The following is a 23,038-nucleotide window of genomic DNA, read 5'->3' on the forward strand; positions in this document are numbered from 1 at the left end:
AGAACAAGGAGGAACTCTTCAGCTTTCTGTCTAAGCAGGTCACGGAGTCCATCGATGTGCCAGACAAACAGCTGATTGCTACTGACGGTGAACAGGTAATGTGCATGATGTATGTTAGTGTGTGTTAGTGAAAGTGTGTGTATGTGTCTGGGTGGTGAGAGTGGGTGCGTGCCTGCTTGTGTGTTTGAGAGTGTGTGTACAATCTTCTGTGGTTTCAGTACATATTATACAATGTATTATTGATTTATGCTGTTGTAGAGTAAATTCTTACCCACATATGTGTATTCTTTTCATATAATTTAATTTTGATTATATAATCCCGATTTGTATTATCTATTCGGAATAATATTTTGTATTGTATATACTAGGGCATGCCCGTACTATATATAAGCTAGGACGTGCCCGTACGTGGGTGCCCGTTCCTTGCCAAAAAAAAAAAAAAAAAAAAATTGTGTAGGGGTGTGTGTGTGTAAACATCCTAGGGCGTGCCCGTACGTGGGTGCAAAAAAACATGCGTGCAAACAACAACAAAAAAAAAAACTTTGAAACCACGTGGCAGTAACGACCACAGAACCCCCCCCCCCCTCTATTTACATGAATGGTTTGGTCCATTCGCAACGACCACAGAACCCCCCCCCCCTCTATTTACATGCAATGGTTTGGTCCAAAGCGAACGGCTTGCGGTGTTTGGTAAAGAAATCGCCATAGCTCGGTAACTACTTGTCCGATTAATTTCAAACCTTGAAAAGGCACATCCTCGGGTCCCCAGCAATATACCTGGCAAGTTTCAAGTATATCGGACCCGTGGTTGTCGAGAAACAGCGGTCACAGACAAACAAACAAACACACACACAGACACACACACACACACACACACAGAGATTACTGGAATTATAGATAGATAATCTTTAGCTGTCCACGGTACACTCCCTCAAATTGTTAAGAAAGGCCTATTGGCCATAGTGTTCTTGAATTGCTTTTTTCTTTCCTGGCATCTTGGGGGAGTGTACATGAACAGGCTACTGTTATATGTGCAATGTCATATTGTATGATTTCATGTGTTTGATGCCAAGTAAATAACAAGAATAATAATAATAATAATAATAATAATAATAATAATTGCCCTGTATTTATGTACTTGAAATAATGTACTGAAATAAATTAATAAATGTTATGCAGATTCATGTCAGGTTTTATTCGTGACCACCTACACCAAAGGAATTCACATTTAATTTACATCACGGTATTGTTCATGCTTACACCAACAGGTCATTGCTGTACCACCATGTGCAGACACAGCCGCTTTGGCCCTGTGCAATCACGAGGAAGCAGACACGCGCATGATGCTCCACGCAGCAGCTGCTATGAAATCTGGACACCGCAGAGTACTCATCCGCACCGTGGACACAGATGTGGTGGTTCTCGCTGTGTGGATGGCCCAGGAGCTTGAGGTAGTGGACGAACTCTGGTTAGCGCTTGGAACCGGAAAGAACTTCCGCTACATAGCAGCACACGAGCTGTCTGCTACCCTGGGACCAGACAAAGCCAAGGCACTGCCAATCTTCCATGCAATCACAGGGTGTGATACCGTCTCGAGCTTTGCAGGTCGTGGCAAGAAAACAGCATGGGCAGTATGGGAAACTTTTCCAGAAGTGACCAATGCATTCCTGGACCTGGCATCTGCACCAAGTGAGATCTCTGAGGATACACTGGCAACCCTGGAGAGATACGTAGTGCTTCTGTACGACCGCACATGCACATGTTCTGAGGTGAATCTGGCAAGAAAGAAACTCTTTGCAAAGAAATCTCGATCCATTGAAGCAATACCTCCAACACAGGCCGCCCTAGTACAACACGTGAAGAGAGCAACTTACCAGGGTGGACATTGTTGGGGACAGTCTCTTGTCCCACACTGCTATCTCCCATCACCATGCGATTGGGGGTGGGTGGACAATGACGGACAGTTCGATCCTCTGTGGACAACACTACCAGAAGCTGCCAAATCCTGCGATGAACTCATCTGTTGTGGGTGCGAAAACGGTTGCAGTGGGAGATGCAAGTGCAAGAAAGCGGCTCTGAAATGCACAGCACTGTGTGCCTGTGATGGTGACTGCTCACATTGAGTTGGAACTGTGACACTTGGCATGACTTGATGCAATACGCTCGCTAGTTCTCTTGCTGAACGTGTGTATACAATGTACGTAATATGGGATTATCAGTTGCTTATGTGCATTAAAACATATTTCAATACAACCATTCAATTCATTGACCTCAGAAATGTACATCTAGACACCAGAATCAAGTATCTAGCTGGCATAGAACCAGAGATATCGGTCAGCAGATTTTCGGAAGCCGCCATCTTGGAATCCAATATGGCGTCAGTAAATCAACTTCTAAGTAGAACCATTCAATTCCTTGACCTCAAGTTTGTACATCCAGACACTAAAATCAAGGCTGTAGCTGGTATAGAACCAGAAATATTTGTAATTAAAGATTTTTAAGCCGCCATTTTGAAATCCAATATGGCGGCCACATTGGGGTGAATTCCAAAGTGGTTCCATATCTGAAAATGTTCTCCATATAATATTCTATCATTCTGCCAAATTTGGTGCTTCCATCACAAAATGCACAATTGGTTTGCTATGCCGCTGCACTATAGGGGATGCTAGTTGGGAAAAAGGGGGATATCAATGTGAGGAATTTGAAGACAGTTATAGGCCTAAATATGACAATGAAGTTATGCCCCCTTACGTAACTATTCAACAACAAATAAAAGGGCTCCTATGTTTCATCCGACATCGAACCACAGAGAATAATAAGTTGATGGGAAACTCCACCTGCCACCATTATAGTTACGAGTTGGGCTATATGAGATTGCTTGTCCCAGTAAAGGACACTAGCTTAAAGATGATATCTTTGTATTGGGAAGGAACTTGGATGTCAGATACGACATGGACCTATAATAATACATATTTTATATGTGGACACAAGGCGTATGCGTATCTCCCACTGACATGGTCAGGATCATGTTTTCTTGGGTTTGTGCTTCCACACATGCGCCTGTTAACAAAGTCACCAACGCATATCCTGCATTCTAGGCAGAAAAGAACTATTAGCATGGGGGAATGGATTGGAATGGTAATATTTCCATTTTATGGAACCTGGAAGGCAGGGCGAGAACTCAGGCACATGGCATTGGCTATGGAGAAGTTGGCAAATAAAACAGCAAGTGGATTGGAAAAACTTACAAGAGAGCTGGCAGCAACAAGAACGATGGCATTACAAAATCGTATGGCATTAGATATGCTGTTAGCAGAAAAAGGAGGTACATGTGCAGTGATTGGTACAGATTGCTGTACGTACATACCTGATGAGTCAGAAGAAATTTATAACATAGCCGATACAATCAGACAAGAGGGAGCAAGATACCACGATTATATAAAAGGGGGTGCCTTTGCATGGTTGGGAAACACATTTGGAGGGGTGGTAGCTAAGATACTCCAATATTTGTTTGTTGGTTTAGTAGTTATATTGGCAATTGTTTTAGTGGTGGCTTGCTTGAAAGCCTTAGTGACGGTGTGTTTGAATAAGGTAACCAACAACACGATGATAACGCATGAAGTGACAAATGAGGAAAGAAATGTGGAACCAGAAAAGGAAGACTTTTATGGCGACATAAATACTGAGATTAAAAGATTAAATCAAGTGATGTTGCAAATGAATACAGTAGAATTAAGATAATGGCATAACGACAATGTTATGAGTTGTGCCAATTACAATATCAGTGAACTCATATCACCACGAGTGACACACTGTTAGAAAAAAAAAAGAGGGAAAAGAAAAAGTGGAGAGGAATTATGGTAATAATACATTATGTTTAATTTGTTGGTTTGGGAAAATTGTTGTTGAGAATTAGGTATTCCCGTTTGTGATTGTAATCATATACAATTTATTTTCTTAGAGTAGTGCTAAAATACCTGCATGAGTTAATTTTTGAACTATATTAACCTGAAAGCAATTGTGGATGCTATTCTTAGTTTAGTAATAAAATACATACCTGATTGAATATTATTTGTGTGACGCATATAAATGAATATAACTTTTGTGTTAAGGAAAAACAACAAATTGTTGAATGTGAAACTGTCGGAAGATATACATGATTATGCTGATTTCATGGTAAGATGTACCCTATCTGATTCAGTGTGTGCGGAAAGCAGATTCAGATGTGACTGAGCATAAGGATAAGACGAGATCACATTTTGGAGGGATTGCTAACGGAATTGGGAAGAAGTTCGAGAAATAAAATTTGTGGCTAAAAAATGAAGTTAATCGTGGCATACACCCTCTTTCTCAAAGAATGATGAAGACATTCTCCCGTGTAACTTGGAGATGAATGCTTACCTTCACCAAGGAAATTTATGTGACCATTTGCCTGGATCACACTGCAACATATGAAAGAAAGGCGATCACTTACTCTTGTTCGAAGGCTTCGAACATTCACCACATCAGAAGTTGCAGGATAACGACATTTTACCTGCAACCTCTGTGAAATGCAGGGACATATGTTATTACTTCACCAACGTCCGGGGAACCAGCATGGAGCTGCAAAAAACGGCTGTGCCCTTGTCACAACAGCTGTGCACGATTCTGCTGGTTGCTCCTGGTAAGGACCATGAATGACCTGAACACCATGGTCCCAACATCATTGTGGATGCATCCGGCATCCCTGTTCCACATCTTGCTGGCCAATCAACGTCACACCAATACTTGCTGCCCACTCACAATGAGGGAGGAGGCAAGTCGACTACAACTGGGTGAAGGCCTTGTTCAGGAATTACTATGGTTTACAGCAAAAAAGTGGCAAGAATGCTACAAGGAGAGCAGGGTCAGTCTATGACTCCGCAATGTTACCACAACAGCGAAATCCTTCACGAAGTAGTGCAGGAGCTATGAAGACATTAGGAGAAAATGTTTCATACCAGGATTCAAACACAAGTGATCAGCCCTTCCTTTCAAACAAAGTCAACATTTGTGTGGAGGCAAACGTTTTTGCCAGATGGTGCAGATGCTTTACAAAACTTGAAAATGAAGTGAAATTGTTGTATCTTGGTGATGGTGAAGTGTTGTTTTGAAAATATATTTGTGATGCAAATGCAATAGATTGAACGATATGGAAGGAGTCAATGACCAACGAAATGTTTTGTGATTCTTGCAGGATGACGGTGTATGCCCAAGGGAATTTGATTACCAAAGTGATTGATTATTTACTTATACTTGTAATGATGTTTACTTGTAGTGATTGATTGTTTACTTATATTGATGTTTAGATTAATGGTTAATATAAACAAAAACAAAAAGATGAGGGAATTGTGGAAGTGTAACTCAGTGTAACTTATTAATTGGCACTGGTAACTTATTAATTAACACTGGTAACGAAGCAGATACATTTTACCTGCAAACTCTGTGAAAGACGAGTTCGTAAATGAGTGTCAGGAATGTGCCCGAACATGATAATCTCTTGTCCACCTGGTCACAGCCCCAGGCTGGAGCAGCCCTCGCAGCAGGAGGGGAGCGAGCTGATGCCAGGACTTGGTGCATGCATGACCTCGGGGCATTAGCGGAGAAAGGATTAAGATTCAGCGGACAGGGGATTAACTCCAGTTTTGTCCATATAAACCAGAGCAAACATTGAGTCGGGAGGACTTGTCACCAGGAGCTCTGACCGACGGGAGTGGCGGAGGAACATCGGCCGAACGAGAAGGACCATGTGAAAAGGGTTAACCTGGTCCATTGAATTAAGCGGTATTATTTGGTAAATGGAATGAAGTGAATAACCAGTTAATAAACAAGACCTTTTGTAAAACCTGTGTCCGGTCATTGGAGTATTGAGTCTCAGCTACAAATTCCCCTACAACAGCAACGTCTCAGGGTAGTACTACCGTTCTGACTTGAGAGTGTTGAAGTGGTGCCCGGAACCATTTTACACTCTCGGTGTCAGGATTTATGGTCTTACTTCCTGTCTCACTCAAACTATAGCGACCGGGCTAGCTTTAATCTCTTTCTTACAAAGAAACATCGCACACGTTTCTTACCCATTTTCACTCCTCACCTTTAATTTTTCCCTGGACTGGAGGACTTTTTGCATTGCCTTGTCCGTTATTAGATTCTTCAACATAAAAAAAATACACAGAATATGATGTCACGCAAAACAAAACAAAACATTCCAAAGCAAAACCAAAAGCAAAACTAAAACCAAAACCAAAAGAAAAACCAAAGCCAAACAAACATGTGTATCAATCAGATTCGTGCATGTGTACGTGCAAATCATGACCCATGTACATGTGCGTATGCACGTGCATGCGCTCGTCATCACCACACCGCTGCTCATCTTTCTCAAGCCCTCTCTTCCACTCAGGTCCGCCAAATGTCAGACTCCCCTTCCACTCGGGTCCTCCAAATGTCAAGCCCCTCCCCCCCTTCCAATTGGGTCTGCCAAATCTCAGGCTCCCCTTCCACTCGGGTCCTCCAAATGTCAAGCCCCTCCCCCCCTTCCAATTGGGTCTGCCAAATCTCAGGCCCCCTTCTACTCATGTCCGCAAAATCTCAGGCTGCCCTTCCACTCTGGTGTGCCAAATCCAAGACCTCTCCCCCTTTGTTTTTTTTTTTTTAAACTCAGGGTCCCCCCTTTTTTTCGTGAACAAACTTTGGTACAATATGGGTGGTGAAGGTTGTGGTCACGTTTCATCGAAAGTGTGTGTGTAATTTCTGAGAAAAAAGAAAATTCCTATTTTGGTGGGTCAAACCTGGATCCACTTTGACCCCCAGTTGACTCCCTTAAACTCCGACCTTTTTCATGCAGTGAACAAACCTTAATCACAACATAACAAATATCATTTGTGCCAAGTTTCGTCACAATCCCATCAGCGGTTTCGCAGAAGTTGCAAGTGTTTACAGACTGAGGGACGGACAATACGCCATCGCATAAGCTCCCCGGAACTATGTTCCAGGTGAGCTAACAAAGATATCATAAAAATTGTTTATTTTCAGAAGAGCATGTTCAGCACAGAAACAATCTTGTATTTACAACAACATGCTTGAGATAAATGTTTCAAAAGAGGGCTTTTGGTTATTTAAACATGTATCCAGTTTGAATATGTGTTGTTCCACCAAAAGAACAACAATTCAGCTCAATTCAGAGTGGCTTTTATTGTGTGAGCAGCAAGCACAACGCCGCTTCCCGGGCCCACCAACCTGGAAGTGACGTGTTCATCCGTTGTCGATGGTGAAGTCTAGATGTTGCATACATCACATCTCCCCCTTTTAGCTGGGTGAATACCAAAAGTCCATATACAACATTTTTGTATCAAATGTGAAAACAAATGTGAAAATGTCAATTGTGAAAACCATGAGCAATATTTTGGCAAAAGTGAATCAACACAAAACGGTGCTAAGTTTAGGAAAACTAAAACAACACAACTTGAAGAGTCAGGGGTGAACTACGTCTTTGCAACAAGATGACTTTGACTGCCACATCATTAGTCCATAAAATCAGGGCGTTTCCTGATTTTGGTTGATCGGCGTGGCAGGTGTGCAGGAGAGGCAACATCACTGCCTGCAGGTGGAACGGCAGCATCAATTTCAGGTATGGGTGGGCACGACATTCCCAGGTGCAGGCACAACAATGGATTGTTGCTGTTCAGGCTCCGGCATAACGACAGGCAGTATTGGAGGTTCAATGGGGCTGCAGTGACGGTAGATAATGTGGTCTTTGTGTCGACGGACAACCTGCCAATCATGCAAGCTTATTGATCTGTGATAAGGTGCTGGCCATCTGAGCTATGGAGTGCGGCGATATCGCGAGAAAATTGTCCATAGACTGCCTTTATACCAGCATAGAAGCTGTTGAAATTCCTTGTATCGGCTGCCTCCTGAATGTCTTCTGCACTTGCTGCCCACCAGCTGTCTTTCATGGATCATAGTCTTGACTGTGAGAGTCTCCGCAGTTACAGGTAAGAGGAGTGTTTGTTCACTGAGCTTCTTGTCATCAATCCAGCAAAGATGAGCCACATGCATGGGCTTAATTAGTAAACTTTTGATCTGAGAGGCATTCTTGTCGAACCAGTCTTTGTGACTACGCTTAACGAAACTGAGAACGTCAGAAGCTGCCCTGAAGGTGATGTCTTGTGTAATGGCCCAGTCCACTTCAGCATTGGTAACAGGAAGATCAGGGGAGGTTATAGCTCCACATACCTACTGGACAGAGTTGAATCCAAAATAATCCGACTTATCAACTCTCCCAATCTGACCTCAAAACTCGACCAGCTCGAATTATGTTGCAAAGTTGGCTCTATTTCTCTTTTCTACAGATATTGCTTCGGTTTTTGCTCCCAAGAACTTGCTGCCTGTATTCCTCCGCCATTAGCGAGGACCACGGATTACTCGAAAAGCCACTACATCTCATGATTATTCTGTGGCCATTGGCAACTCAAGGGTGGGCCCTTATGATGTTTGTTTCATCCCCTCCACTGCCAAACTCTGGAACTCTTTACCTTCACATGTCTTTCCAAACACTTATGATCTTCCCCTTTTCAAAAAGCAGACTTTTTACTTCCACAAAAACCTGCGACTCTTCTCTCTTTCTTTACTTTTCTATCAATGCAGTTCTTTTATTTAAGGCCTGTCCTCGATGCGGACGATATTGTCTGTTACTGGAGCCTTCAACATTAAAAACAAGACCAAAAGTCTAACAGCGATGTAGCAGAGCTTATTTGATATTTTAGTTGAAGAGGATAGTATGACCTGTGTTGAGGTACCAGTTAACAAATAATGTAAGTATTAAATTGTTTTGAAGTACTCCAAATCTCTAATCTGTCTGTCACCATGGATTTATTAAGTTCTGAATCAAAAACAAAAGTTCTGTAATATTTACAGTGCAATAAAGAATTGAGGAGACCAAATACTTTTGTCATTACAACTTATTTTTAGAGAAAATTGAGCTATTTGAAAAAAATGCAAGGGTGCCAATATTTTTGGTCACGACTGTATATTATACAGCCATGGCCAAAAATATTGGCACCTTTGCACTTTTTTCAAATAATGCACCATTTTTTCCAGAAAATTGTTGAAATAAAAAAATATTTTGGTATCCACAAATGTATTTATTTGGTTTGCAGTGGAACAAAACAAAAAAAGAGCTGAAAAAATTACTAAATCTTAGCTTATTCTACACATAAATCATAAAATGGCCCGGACAATATTATTGGCACCTTTTAGAAGTTGAGACATAATTAGGTTTCACGTAGGTGATTCTCCTTTACTTTGGAATTTAACTCACCTGTGGCGAGTTGCAGGTGCCTGCAATATAAAAATCACTCATTCAACCAGTTTGAATAAAGAAAAGGAGTCATTCTGCTGTTTTGTGTCACTGTGTGGACCACAATGAGCATGGAGAAAAGAAAGAAAACAAGAGAATTGTCTGAGGAGTTCAGACACAAGATTGTAGCCAAGAATGGACAATCTCAAGGCTACAGGACCATCTCCAGAGACCTTGATGTTCCTGTGTCCACCGTACGCAATGTTATCAGGAAGTTTAAGGCCCATGGCACTGTAGCCAACCTCCCTGGACATGGCTGCAAGAGAAAACTTGATCGAAGATTGCAGTGAAACATTGTTTGAATGGTAGGAAAAGCACCTCGATCAACTGCCAAACAAATTCAAGCTAACCTTCAGACACAAGGTACGACAGTTTCAACTCGCACCATCCATTGCCAACTCAATGAAAGGGGGTTCTATGGTAGGAGACCCAGGAGGACCCCACTGCTGAGAGAGAGAGAGAGATAAGAAAGCCCAACTCGAGTTTGCCAAAACACAGCTGAACAAGCCAAACTCCTTCTAGGACCATGTCCCGTGGACAGATGAGCCCAAATTAGAGCTTTTTGGTAAGGCACTTAATCTCGATGTTTACAGAAAACAAAATGAAGCCTTCAAAGAAAAAAACACCTCCCCTACAGTTAAACATGGAGGAGGTTCAGTGATGTTGTGGGGTTGCTGTGCTGCCTCTGGCACTGGGTGCCTTGAATGTGTGAATGGAATCATGAAATAAGGAGATTACCAAAGCATTTTGGAATGCAATGTTCAACTCAGTTTCAGAAAGCTGGGTCTCCGTCAAAGGTCATGGGTCTTGCAGCAGGACAATGACCCAAAACACACTTGAAAAAGCACCCAGGAATGGCTCAAGTCAAAATGCTGGACTGTTCTGAAGTGGCCAGCAATGAGTCCAGATCTAAATCCCATTGAACACCTGTGGGGAGATAAGTTCTTGACTGCAGTTATTTTGTCCAAAGTCTGTGCTACCAAATGTTAAGTCAGGGTGTCAATAATTTTGTTTAATGTGTTACGGATTCGGCCCTAAGGGTTGTTGTTATGATTATTGTTGTTGATTCTAAGTATTCTGGATTGTTGTTGAAGGGAAAGGGTTATTATAGTTAAAAGATTTAAAAGCGCTCCTGGTAAAATGTGGCCGGAAATCCGGATTGTGGCCGGAAGAGGTGGAGCAAAGGAGAAGAGAGAGGCGAGGAGATCGTGAAACAGACGTTGTTGTTGAAGCTCCGGCCCGAGCGTTCAATGTACAGTGCGAGTGAACTTTGCGTCCGTGAAGGGAAGTTCGGGCGATAAGAAATATCGCCGGAGTGTGTGGAGCCTGTGTCGTCAGGTATTCTCATTGAGGTTCCAGAGGATCCGGGCCTCAAAGCCCGGGTTGGAGTGAAAGCCGTCCGCCATCTTCGCCACACGAGCAACCTGCAGGGAACAGGTTTTTGTCATGTCGGCTGGGCATTATTCCCCGGTGGTTTGCCGGGGATGGCTGTGCCAGAAAGGGGCACGTGAGAATTATTACGGAGACTCGCGGATTGAACCGCAACGTGTACGTCGGAGCGCGTCTTTGTGAGGTTCCTTTCCACCGCTGTGTTGCTGGGTGCTGAGCACGTGACCTCGGGGTCGTCTCGCTAGCTTACGCCTCAATTGACCATCGGGCCTTGACTCCCCGATCGCGGGAGCGCACAGAGACATTGGGACTTCGCCTTGGAGGGGTGCAGAGACATTGGGGGAGGTGCCGTGAGTGTGGGGTTAAGGGGCTTGACAAGGATATCATCGTAAGGTTTGAAAGTAGGGGTGATTGCCCCCATTGTTGTATGGCTCTTTGTGTGTGATTTATAATATATTATTGTTTGTTTATAACCTGGTGTGGTTGCATTATTGATTTGACTGTTTAATTTGCTGGTTCCATTGAGGGTTTCATTATTTGCTGGATTTCAACCAAGGATAACACGTCTTTCTGCATGGGACCCTCTCGGGGTTCGGAGGTTCACCGAGATCAGAGGTAAGGGGGGGGGGGGGAGGCGTAACAAATGCCATTTATTTTTATTTTGTGATTTAAAAGGATATATTAAGTTCTGAATCAAAAACAAAGGTTCTATAATATTAAGAATGAAAAAAAGAGTTGTGGAGACCAAATACTTTAGTCAATTTCAACTTATTTTTTAGTGAAAATTGTGAGCTATTTGAAAAAAGTGAAAGGATGCCAATATTTTTGGCCACGACAGTATATATATATATATATATATTGAACCAAAAAAGCACACTGACCCTATGAAATGACACTGACATGTGCATAAATTATACCAACACATCACCTTCCAACTAAGAGGCATCCTTATGGTACTCAAGTCTTTGCAGACTGAGATTAAAGCTCGTTGCTCACAAATAGACCAAGACAGAGATGTCGATCTAGATTTTGCTCTTGTTGTGGGCTCATCAGGACAACATACTGATGATCATTTATTTGTGACCAAACTAAGCCCATAATAAACACAAATCGAACAACATAACTTGACGAGGCAGCAAGGCACAGATGGAGTCTCACCACAAGGAGAATAGTTCCACAAGTCTCAAGGATAGCTCGGCGGGTGAAGTACCAACCGAGAATAAAGGTGTGGAGGTTTAAAGAGGTGACAGTGAGGGAGGCATTAAAAGAGAAGCTGAGTATGGTAGAGGTTGATGTGGTTGAGCTTGAAAGTGGTTGGATGTCAATGAAAGATAGTCTGTTGGGAGCCGTTGGTGAGGTATGTGGATGGACAAAAGGACCACCGAGGCACTCGGAAACATGGTGGTGGGATGATGAAGTTGGAAAGAGGATTGACAAGAAGAGGAAGAAGTTCAAGGAGTGGCAGAAGGCGAAGGGTACGGGAGCAGAAAAAGCAGAGCATGAAAGTTATAAGGCAGCCACGAAGGCTGCAAAGAAAGAGGTAGCAAAGGCGCAGGAGGCATGCAGGAAAATGTTCGGAGAACGCTTGGATTTGGAAGAGGGTCAGAGAGCGGTATTCAGGATTGCAAAGCAGATAGCGAAAAAGAGGTGTGATGTGATGGGGGTGAGTTGCTTGAAGGATGAAGTGGGACAAACCGTTGTGGCCCCAGATGGAATTAAAGGAAGATGGAAGAGATATATGGAAATACTGTTGAATGCAGAGAATGAATGGAATGGCAACCTAGAGAGTAACTCAGTTTTAGGACCGGCAGAGAAGATAACTGAGAAGGAAGTTGAGGACGCGATAAAAGCAATGAAGAGCAGAAAAGCGGGAGGGCCGACGGGAGTTGTGGGAGATATGTTGAAGGCAGCAGGAAGTTGGGGTGTGAAGAGAATGACAGAGATCTGCAATCTGGTGGTGAAAGAAGGCCGCATTCCAGTGAATTGGGAACTGAGTACCCTCGTCCCTCTATACAAGGGGAAAGATGACCCTCTGGACTGTGGCTCGTATCGAGCGATAAAGTTATTAGAGCATGGAATGAAGGTATTGGAAAGGGTGTTGGAGAGGAGGATAAGGAAGAAAGTGAAGATTGACGAAATGCAGTTTGGATTTATGCCAGGAAGAGGAACGACAGACACGCTTTTTATTGTGAGACAGTTGCAAGAGAAGTACATGGAGAAGAGGAAGAAGTTGTTTCTTGGGTTTGTTGATCTGGAGAAAGCATTCGATAGGGTTCCACATGAAGTATTGACATGGGCATTGAGGAAGTTAGGAGTGGAGGAATGGTTGATCAGAGTAGTGATGGCAATGTACAAAAGAGCACGCACAGCTGTAAGGACGAAGGACGGGAAGAGTGGTGAGTTTGCGGTGAAGGTGGGAGTGCATCAGGGGTCAGTACTAAGTCCACTACTATTTGTAGCTGTGATGGAGGTGCAGGCTCGGAACGTAAAGGAGGGTTTACCATGTGAGATATTGTATGCAGATGATCTGGTGTTGATTGCAGAAAGTATGGATGGACTGAAGGAGAAGATGAACAAGTGGAAGGAATGTATGGAGACAAAAGGTCTGAAGGTTTAATATCGCAAAAAACGAAGGTGATGGCAAGTGGTAAAGCATGTGGGAGGTGGAAAGAACTGGGAAGTGGCCGTGTGCTGTGTGCAGGAAGGGTGTCAGAGTGAATTCCATTCAACATACATTGTGCAGGGAAAATGGCCTTAAAATGCATGTTGTTGTTGTTGTTGTATACATTGTGCACTGAGTGGGTTCATCAAAAATGTAGTGGTTTGAGAGGGTCATTAACCAGTGTGGCAGCTACATTCAAGTGTAAGGTGTGCACAGAGGGAGCTGCAGATGGAGGAAATGTTGAGTTGGATCTTGGAGACGGCGTGAAGCTGGAAGGTGTGAAAACATTTTGTTACCTAGGAGACATGCTGAATGGAGAAGGTGGATCAGACTCGGCAACGGTTGCGAGAGTGAGATGTGCATGGAAGAAGTTTCGGGAACTGAGTGGCGTGATGACGAGGAGGGGAGTGTTGTTGAAGCTGAAGGGAAAGGTGTATGCTGCATGTGTGAGAAGTGTTATGATTTATGGGAGCGAGACATGGGTAATGAACGTAGAGCAGCAATGAAGGCTGGAAAGGGTGGAAATGCGAATGGTTCGGTGGATGTGTGGAGTATCGTTGAGAGAGAGGAAGACAAATGATTAATTGCAAAAGATGATGGGAAAAGAGCCTGTGATGGATGCTGTGAAGAGAAACAGTTTGAGATGGTTTGCTCATGTGTTGAGGAAGGATGAAAGTGACTGGTTGAGAAGAGTGATGGAAATGAATGTAGAAGGAAGTAGTGGACGGGGAAGACCGAGAAAGACTTGGCTAAAGATGGTCGAAGATGAAATGCGGGCAAGGGGGTTAACAAGGGGAGATGCAGAAAATAGGGCAAAATGGAGAAGATTATCATGGGGACCACAAGGCTAACCCCCGCTCTTGCAGGGAAAATGGCCTTAAAATGTCTGTTTTTTTTTTGTATATATATATATATATATATATATATACAGCGGGTTTAAACCCCATGACTCAATTGAGTATAACATCTGAAATTATATATCGTGCTTCTGAAAACTGATTTGAACTCAGCTGCAGGCAGAGGCGAGTGGACAAAATGTGGTTTTGAGGCTCGACGTGCAGGGTGGATCCTTAGCCCAGTAAGCAAGTCCTTGAATGTATGTGCCAAACAGTAGATAATATGCTCGCGACCCACGTATAGGGAAAACATGTCGCCAAACGCCTTCTTCGCAAAGGGAATAATTAATTATATATCTTTGTAGTTTCTAGTATGTCTCCTAAAAACAAAGACGTAACCAACCTCGGGAGAAATATAGACATTACATATCCTTGATTGTTATTGTATTCAGCACGTGTATCCAATCATTCATCTACCATTTAGCCTAGTGTATGAGAATATTTACTTCGGCCTGCGCTCGGGTCTGATATGTTTAGATAAAGAGCCAAAAAAGCTCAGCCCATCCAATGCTTACATCTGTTTGTCTAAGTTTGGCCTTCTGTAGGAAGGGACAATGGGAGGTGTTGTCGTTATGGCCCAGGGTTTGCTATGTCTTTAGCGCAGATTCTTGTCTGATATTTTGCTATAAATGAAATGACTTTTTGCTTATTTTTTAGCGAGTGTCTTGAGGAATTGCCCGCTGCGTGTTAGGCGGTGCATTCTTGAGCCTCGCTCCACACTGTGTGTTTGTAATCGATCCCATTAAACATTGCTGCTCTGATTCTTCTTCTTCTTCCTTCCCTTGAGGTCTTCGACCGACAATTTTGGTGTCAGAAGTGGGATCATCCAAGTGTGCAGACGAGGTGGACCCTCACGTTCCAGGTCGGGAGGGAGGCCTGCCGGCACCTAATTTGGGTAAGCAATTTTTGCACATCGAAATTGAAGCCTCCTGCCTTGCTTTGGACGTGTGGACCTCTGTCGGCTGTACCACCTGGCTTGCATTCCGAACCATATTTAGTTTAAACCAGAGCAGCAGTGGGTAATGAATCGATTATACAGGGCGCCCGAGATAAGGAGGGATATCCCTCAGGTAAGCTTCCTGCGTGGGAAGCAGGTAGACCCATATGTGGGTGATAGATAATAGGTGTTAAGTTACTCCGGCGTGAGAACTGCGTTTAAGGTTAGGAATCGGGGGGCGACCCGATCTTAGGACTACCAGGAGGGACTAGCCCAAGAAAGGTAGGACGATGAGTATTTTAAGTTAAGCTACGCACTGGATGTGTTGGAGTGAGTACAGGTATTTGTGTATAAGGGAATGAATGATCTGTCATTGCAGCGTGTATTTGTGTTTATGGTGTGAGTCATTGAAGTGTGTCATGGATTGACAAGGGGTTCCCCAAATTGCCTACGGGCGTTGGGCAATCCGGATGAGTAAAATTGGGAGTGAAAGTCAAAAATGATAGGCTGACAGTCCGACTGGGTGTTTATTCAACGGCATGGCCGGGGCTTGTATTTGGTCGACTTGGGATGGCAGAATGCGTTGAATGAAGGCAAGAATGACATGTGATGCTGACATGAGTCCAATCGGAAGGATGGATGGTTATGGTTTCACCCGGTCTGTTTATCTGTCTGTCTGTCTATCTGTGAATGGAAATTGAACTGGACTTCGACAGAAGGCAGGTGGGTGGTCACCTGCTGTGAATTGTGGTGGAACATTTGTGACGTCCCCTAATACGAGGGGACGAATTGGTTTGTAAATGTGTTGTGCAGGTACTTTCTCTGTAGGTAGCTAAATTCTACCTGGGATAAGTTCAGGTGGAGAGGGGAGTTGTCCCTGATGCCTTGCTCCACGGGGCAGGAATATTGTTGTCAAGTCTCATGTAACCTTGGTTAACGTATATCTACGGACAAGAGCTGCACTTTATTTTAGTAAGTGACTGGGAAAGTTTGTTTTAAAAGGTGCCAGCGGAGTTGTTTAGAGTTATGGAGGTCACAACTCGCTGGAACCTCTTTATTTATGTTTGGCTGACTTACATTGGCTAGTGTATGGGAAAGGGGGACTGAAAATGCTTTGATTTTTTCGTGGATTGCCCATTGGGCATGTTTAGGATTTAATAGAGTGGTGGAGTTCTGTGAAATATAATGACGTTGTCTTATGGACACTTTGTGAGTGACTAGACACGTGCCTGAAAGGGGAAATTGTATTCATAACTCATGTGGGTTGTGTCTGAAGAAAAGGTTTAAAAGGAAGTGAGAAGAAGGTCATGGAAAGTGCAAAGATGATTAAATTGGAAAGTCGAATCAGATGGATTACTTGTCAATGACAGGTGACTGCAGGAATTGATGAGAAAGTGGAGGAAAAGGTTATAAAAGTTGATGGAAAAGACAAGAAATAAAAAAAAAGTGGTTAGTTATGGACTGTTGTTTTGTGATAAGAAGGTGATTGGGGGCTGGTGAAGATTGGATCACGGCTCTGCAGACCAAGTGAACAGAACTCCACCAGGTATATGGGAATCACATCAATTAAATTATTGCTCAAAGGGAGGCTCGTTATTTTTCAGATAATTTTTTCCAGTGGGTTTATACTGGTGTGAAATTCGCGTATCTAGGAAGGAAGGGAAAATGTCCAGGTATTGATAGGATAACAGTGAAATTTTGAAGTGAAGTGAAGGATAACAGTGAAGTGTTAGTGTGTTTGTTGCGATTTCTGGGAATGGCAGGGTACTGTCGTACATGGATAATTGACTATGCGTTACTAGCAAAACCTCTATATGAGGCGACGAAAAACGACCAGCCACGGATGGTGAACTGGACGGACAGTCGAATACGCTGCTACGAAGGACTCAAACGAGCCCTGATAACGGCCCCAACTTTGGGCCTTCCCGATTATAAAAAGGCCTTCACACTTTTCACCCATGCAGTAGGGGGATTCGCACAATCCGTATTAACTCAGACTCATGGAGATAGGGAACGTCCGGTAGCCTATTTCAGCAAAAAGCTTGATGCGGTAGAACAAGGCTTTCCGCTGTGCTTACAAGCCGTGGCGGCTGCCCGATACGCAGTTGAGCGGACGGCCGACATAGTAATGGGACATGCTGTCCTTTTACAGGTACCGCATTGCGTCCATACACTACTACAACAGCGAAACACACAGCATCTCACAGCCACTCGACTGATGCAATACGAAACGGCATTAATTATGGCACCCAACGTGACGGTGATGCGGTGTACCATTCTTAACCCAGCGACACTTTTGCCAACAAAGGAGGAGGGAATCCCGCACGTTTGCACGGACGTGGTCCAATTAATATCAACGGTAAGGCCTGACTTACAGGACACTCCGCTACAGGAAGCCGATCACACCTGTTACGTCGATGGTTCAGCCAAACGGGCTTGGGACGGATCCCTGTTATCTGGGTATGCAGTATGCTCAGATACGGAGACGGTCGAAAGCGGCCGCCTCCCGCCCACCTGGTCAGCACAACAAGCTGAACTGTACGCACTCACGAGAGCGTGCGAAGTAAGCGAGGAAAAAGCAGTGACAATTTATACAGACTCGGCATACGCACACGGAGTGGTCCACGACAAAGGGGCCATATGGAAAATGAGAGGGTTCCTCACTTCAGCGGGAGCACTCATTAAAAATGGGGACTTAGTGCGAAATCTGCTTCATAGTATTATGCTTCCACGTGAAATAGCTGTAGTTAAATGCCGAGGTCACCAGCGTACAGACGACGCTGTGGCCCGTGGAAACGCCCGAGCCGACGGAGCAGCAGCACTAGCAGCAAACCAACAAGTTGGGTATAATATGCCAGTAGTTACGCGCAAACAGGGCGCTAAAGCGACTGCCCAGACAGACGTTCCGACATCCGCACCTACAGAGTTCGATGTAATACAATTACAAGCCGCGGCCTCAAACGTAGAACATTAAGATTGGATTAAATTGGGAGCTCAGCACCCCGCAGAAGGACAAATGTGGACGATTAATGACAAATCCGTGGCACCGCGAGCTTTATTGCCATGGTTGGCACGCATGGCGCATCAAAATGGCCATGTGTGCCATAGGGGGGTGATGAGGCAGGTCACTTCCACCTGGGCAGCACCAGGCCTTTCGACTGTGGTTACCATGGTCTGTCGCTCGTGCGCTATATGTCAACGGTATCGGCGCCAGTGGATATGGCAGCCCTTGAATTACCTATCATGGATGACATGTTTCTAAAGTTTTGCATAGGTTTGTCCCATGTGGCACGCAGCATACATGAACGCGTTCGGGAGGCCCTACCGGAGCCAACAAGCAAGCCTATCCACACCGTCGAGGCAGGAGATTACGTGCTGGTGAAGCATTTCACCCGTAAGACTGCGCTCGAACCAAGGTGGACGGGGCCATACCAAGTTCTTCTGATCACACCAACAGCGGTGTTTTGTGAGGGCAAGTCGTCCTGGGTACATGCCACACATTGTAAGTTGGCCATACCCACAAACACAGACACCTCAAACGCACCACCACAGATCGAGGATGCTGCACCACCGCCTGTTAGGGGTGGCAATCACACTTAGTTTAATATACTGCTTTGCCAGCACTGGGGACACGAGGGCATGGGCGAACACGGAGACATATGCATATGGCGACCAAACCGTTAAGGTCTACCGGCAGAGAGTTATCTGGGGTCAGAGGATAAATATACCCTGCTGCCATGTGAAGGAAGACGTATGGACACGGATAATGTGGAGGGCGTTGTACACAGACTCACATGGAAGGAAGACAGGTTTTGCTGCCCTCAGTCGTTTGAAGCAAGCGCCACGACAAGGCAGCGCACCAATAGTAAACATGGCCAGGCCAGGTTACAAATGGGGAAAGGACTCGAACAATTTAACCACGCATGTATTACTGAACAGCGGCACTACTCTGATACTACAATGTGAATTCATGACGTCACAGACCCCCTACGACTATAGGCCACCATGCATCTCATACATATTAATTCCGCACCGACGGATCGAAAGCAGGAAAAAGCCAAAGGAAAATACGTATTGGACAGTGACCCGTGCAATGGCGAAGGTACAGAACCGATCACGTTGTTGGATGTGCATGCATTTTCCCCACACCAGTACGACAGGGATAGAAATGGTAGTGCTGCCCCTGTCCCTACGAGATATGTGCTCAGGACCCTTGCGTACCCCATGTCTGACCACAACCTTGGAACTGATAGGCCCAAAATCCCCAGCAGTGTGTTCCCGGGAGTTTCGATATACCCCACCCATTAAGCAGGCTTTGTTAGACAAACCACCTGATCCAGTCTGGGTGACAGAGCAAAAGGGACGGGTGTGTCTTATAGGAAAGGGACACGTTCAGATGGGAACCTCGGAATGTACCCATACCCTGCCATCCGATACCAGAGGGAGAGAAAAGGGAGGCCCCCTTGTAATAACCATAGATGACCAAGCCCAGCATAACGTAACCAAGCTAACCATATCTTGGGGAGCACCAAGCGCCACCCGCGTTGAGATCGGTAAATGCATGGCCTCGGCCCTTATCCCACCCCATGGAGTGATGTTTATTTGCGGAAATAAAGCATATCCATACTTACCCGACCAGTGGGGAGGGACTTGTTATCTGGGATCCATTTTTCCCAAGGTAAATTTGGTAAATCATTTTAACGAAACAGGGTACACCCCTACCCACGAGAGGAAGAAACGATTCTCTCTTTGGAACCCGGATGAAACAGTAAGACTGGACGGACGCTGGTGGCAAGTCCTATTAGGAGCATTTTTTCCCCAAGCGGGAGTGACTATGAATAATTGGCGGATAGATAGTCTCGCATTAGTAATGGAACGAATTGGAAACGAAACTCGAATCGCAGAACTACAATTGGAAGACGAATTAGTGCATATGCGAACAATGGTGATGCAGAATCGGGTGGCTTTGGATATGTTGTTAGCAGAAAAGGGAGGAGTATGTGGGGTTATTGATGGAAAATGCTGCACATATATCCCAGATCACTCGGGAGGCATAGAGGCCTCAATCAGTCGGCTTAAGGCCGCGACCCAGGATCTCGCGGATAGCCGAAAGGGAAGGGAAGAAGCCAATAATGTATGGTCCAGCATATCAGCCTGGTTCAGAGGATGGACAGGGGTCATTGTAAAATGGCTATTGACAGGCCTGGCCATAATCGTGGGAATCGTACTCACCGTAGTTATAATGAAATCCCTAATCATGATTTGTGTGAGAAAATGTTTCACAGGATGGACCCCATCCACCACCAACAACGGGATGTTACTTTCACTATATGGGAAGGATCCAAAGGCCATTGGTGAACCAGCCAACTCTATCGTCTCGGACCCCCACGATTGGGTTGATGGCCTCGACGTTTCGTGGCAAGAGGATGTGGCTTTGGGGATCTATGATTCCTGGCTTGAAATCGATGAACCTATTGATGCTTGGGATTCTGATAATGATTATGATTTTAGTTGGGATGATTATACCTGTGATTTAGAAAGTGTAGGTTCTTTTAAAGGTTATTGCTATTATGCCAGCAGTAAGGAGCGGATGGCAAACATGTATTCGGAAGAACCACCCTCACCACCACTTACACCACCCAGCAATCACATGTACAAAGCTTGATGGCATTGGACGTCGATTGTTTGCCCTAATTCGCGAGGACACGCCTGCATAAGGAGGGCCCTAAATCTGGCTGGCAACTGGGTCGCACCTACGCCGTGACGAGGGTGGATTCGGAAACTGGCCGGGCGGCAGCAATCTCCTAACCAGGAGCCGTCGTCGCGAATTATGGCTAACAATTCATGCGTTGAATGTTAGACGGCCAGTTAGGGCCGATATCTTTCTTGAGCATGCGTGACGCTATGTCGTGCCTAGCATGTGACTAATTGGGATGCTAATCACTTTGTATACGGTGTCTTTCCAAGGAGTTGTCTTGTAAAGACAAAGGGAGGAACTGTCAGCCATTGGGGTTTAAACCCCATGACTCAATTGAGTATAACATCTGAAATTATATATCATGCTTCTGAAAACTGATTTGAACTCAGCTGCAGGCAGAGGCGAGTGGACAAAATGTGGTTTCGAGGCTCGACGTGCAGGGTGGATCCTTAGCCCAGTAAGCAAGTCCTTGAATGTATGTGCCAAACAGTAGATAATATGCTCGCGACCCACGTATAGGGAAAACATGTCGCCAAACGCCTTCTTCGCAAAGGGAATAATTAATTATATATCTTTGTAGTTTCTAGTATGTCTCCTAAAAACAAAGACGTAACCAACCTCGGGAGAAATATAGACATTACATATCCTTGATTGTTAATGTATTCAGCACGTGTATCCAATCATTCATCTACCATTTAGCCTAGTGTATGAGAATATTTACTTCGGCCTGCGCTCGGGTCTGATATGTTTAGATAAAGAGCCAAAAAAGCTCAGCCCATCCAATGCTTACATCTGTTTGTCTAAGTTTGGCCTTCTGTAGGAAGGGACAATGGGAGGTGTTGTCGTTATGGCCCAGGGTTTGCTATGTCTTTAGCGCAGATTCTTGTCTGATATTTTGCTATAAATGAAATGACTTTTTGCTTATTTTTTAGCGAGTGTCTTGAGGAATTGCCCGCTGCGTGTTAGGCGGTGCATTCTTGAGCCTCGCTCCACACTGTGTGTTTGTAATCGATCCCATTAAACATTGCTGCTCTGATTCTTCTTCTTCTTCCTTCCCTTGAGGTCTTCGACCGACATATATATATATATATATATATATCTATATATATATATATATATATATATCTATATATATATATATATATATATATATATATATATATATTATATATATATATATATATATATATATTATATATATATATATATATATATATATATATATATATATATATATATATATATATATATATATATATATATATATATATATATATATATATATATATATATATATATATATATATATAATATATATATATATATATATATATAATATATATATATATATATATATATATATATATATATATATATATATATATATATATATATATATATATATATATAGATATATAGATATATATATATATATATATATATATATATATATGTATATATATATATATATATATAGATATATATATATATATATATATATATATATATATATATATATATATATATATATGTATATATATATATATATATATATATATATATATATATATATATATATATATATATATATATATAGATATATATATATGTATATATATATACATGTATATATATATATATATGTATATATATATATATATATTGTTGCGGATCTCAACGTCGGTCATCCCCCTTATCAAGGGGGGATTAATCCCCTTGTCTTTTATCTAGCCGACGCGATCCGGGGCTATGACGTTCCTTCCGGTCAGCGCTGGGTAGGGTCGTAGACCGAATTCCTAATACCTAATTACCAACCCCTCCCAGGAAGCAAGGAAATAACCCCGCCCGAACCACGGTTTTAGTGGAAATGCCGAGCAATAGCGAGCCGTAATCCGAGCCATTAACAAGAACTAACCAGATTTGAGCAGTTCCGAATCGTGCCACGCTTACCCAATGGAGGAAAAGACTGATACGGTCGAATTAGGAAGAAACAGGAAGAACAGATTGCTTTATTAATAATTTGTACAGGAAGGAGGAGAAGTACACACAGTGAAGCTTATACAGTCTTAACTTATCCTTGGAC

General features: G+C 43.5%; 3 protein-coding genes across 5 annotated transcripts in view; 2 read left to right on the forward strand and 1 right to left on the reverse strand.

Moving 5' to 3' along the window:
- The window catches only part of LOC137414318 (uncharacterized), a 96,337-nt gene that overhangs the window by 70,148 nt on the left and 3,151 nt on the right, over positions 1-23,038 (reverse strand). The gene's annotated exons all lie outside the window — the stretch shown is intronic.
- Positions 1-23,038, forward strand: part of LOC137418960 (uncharacterized) — a 106,536-nt gene that overhangs the window by 68,133 nt on the left and 15,365 nt on the right. The gene's annotated exons all lie outside the window — the stretch shown is intronic.
- On the forward strand, positions 14,376-21,991 carry LOC144894032 (uncharacterized). The gene is made up of 2 exons (XM_078785612.1): positions 14,376-15,215; positions 18,554-21,991. Exon 2 carries the CDS (start codon positions 18,748-18,750, stop codon positions 20,920-20,922), a length of 2,175 nt encoding a protein of 724 aa, XP_078641738.1. The 5' UTR covers positions 14,376-15,215; positions 18,554-18,747; the 3' UTR covers positions 20,923-21,991.

The sequence above is a fragment of the Myxine glutinosa genome, chromosome 10 (assembly GCF_964187855.1).
Source record: "Myxine glutinosa chromosome 10, kmMyxGlut1.1, whole genome shotgun sequence".
NCBI classification, from domain to species: Eukaryota; Metazoa; Chordata; class Myxini; order Myxiniformes; family Myxinidae; genus Myxine; species Myxine glutinosa.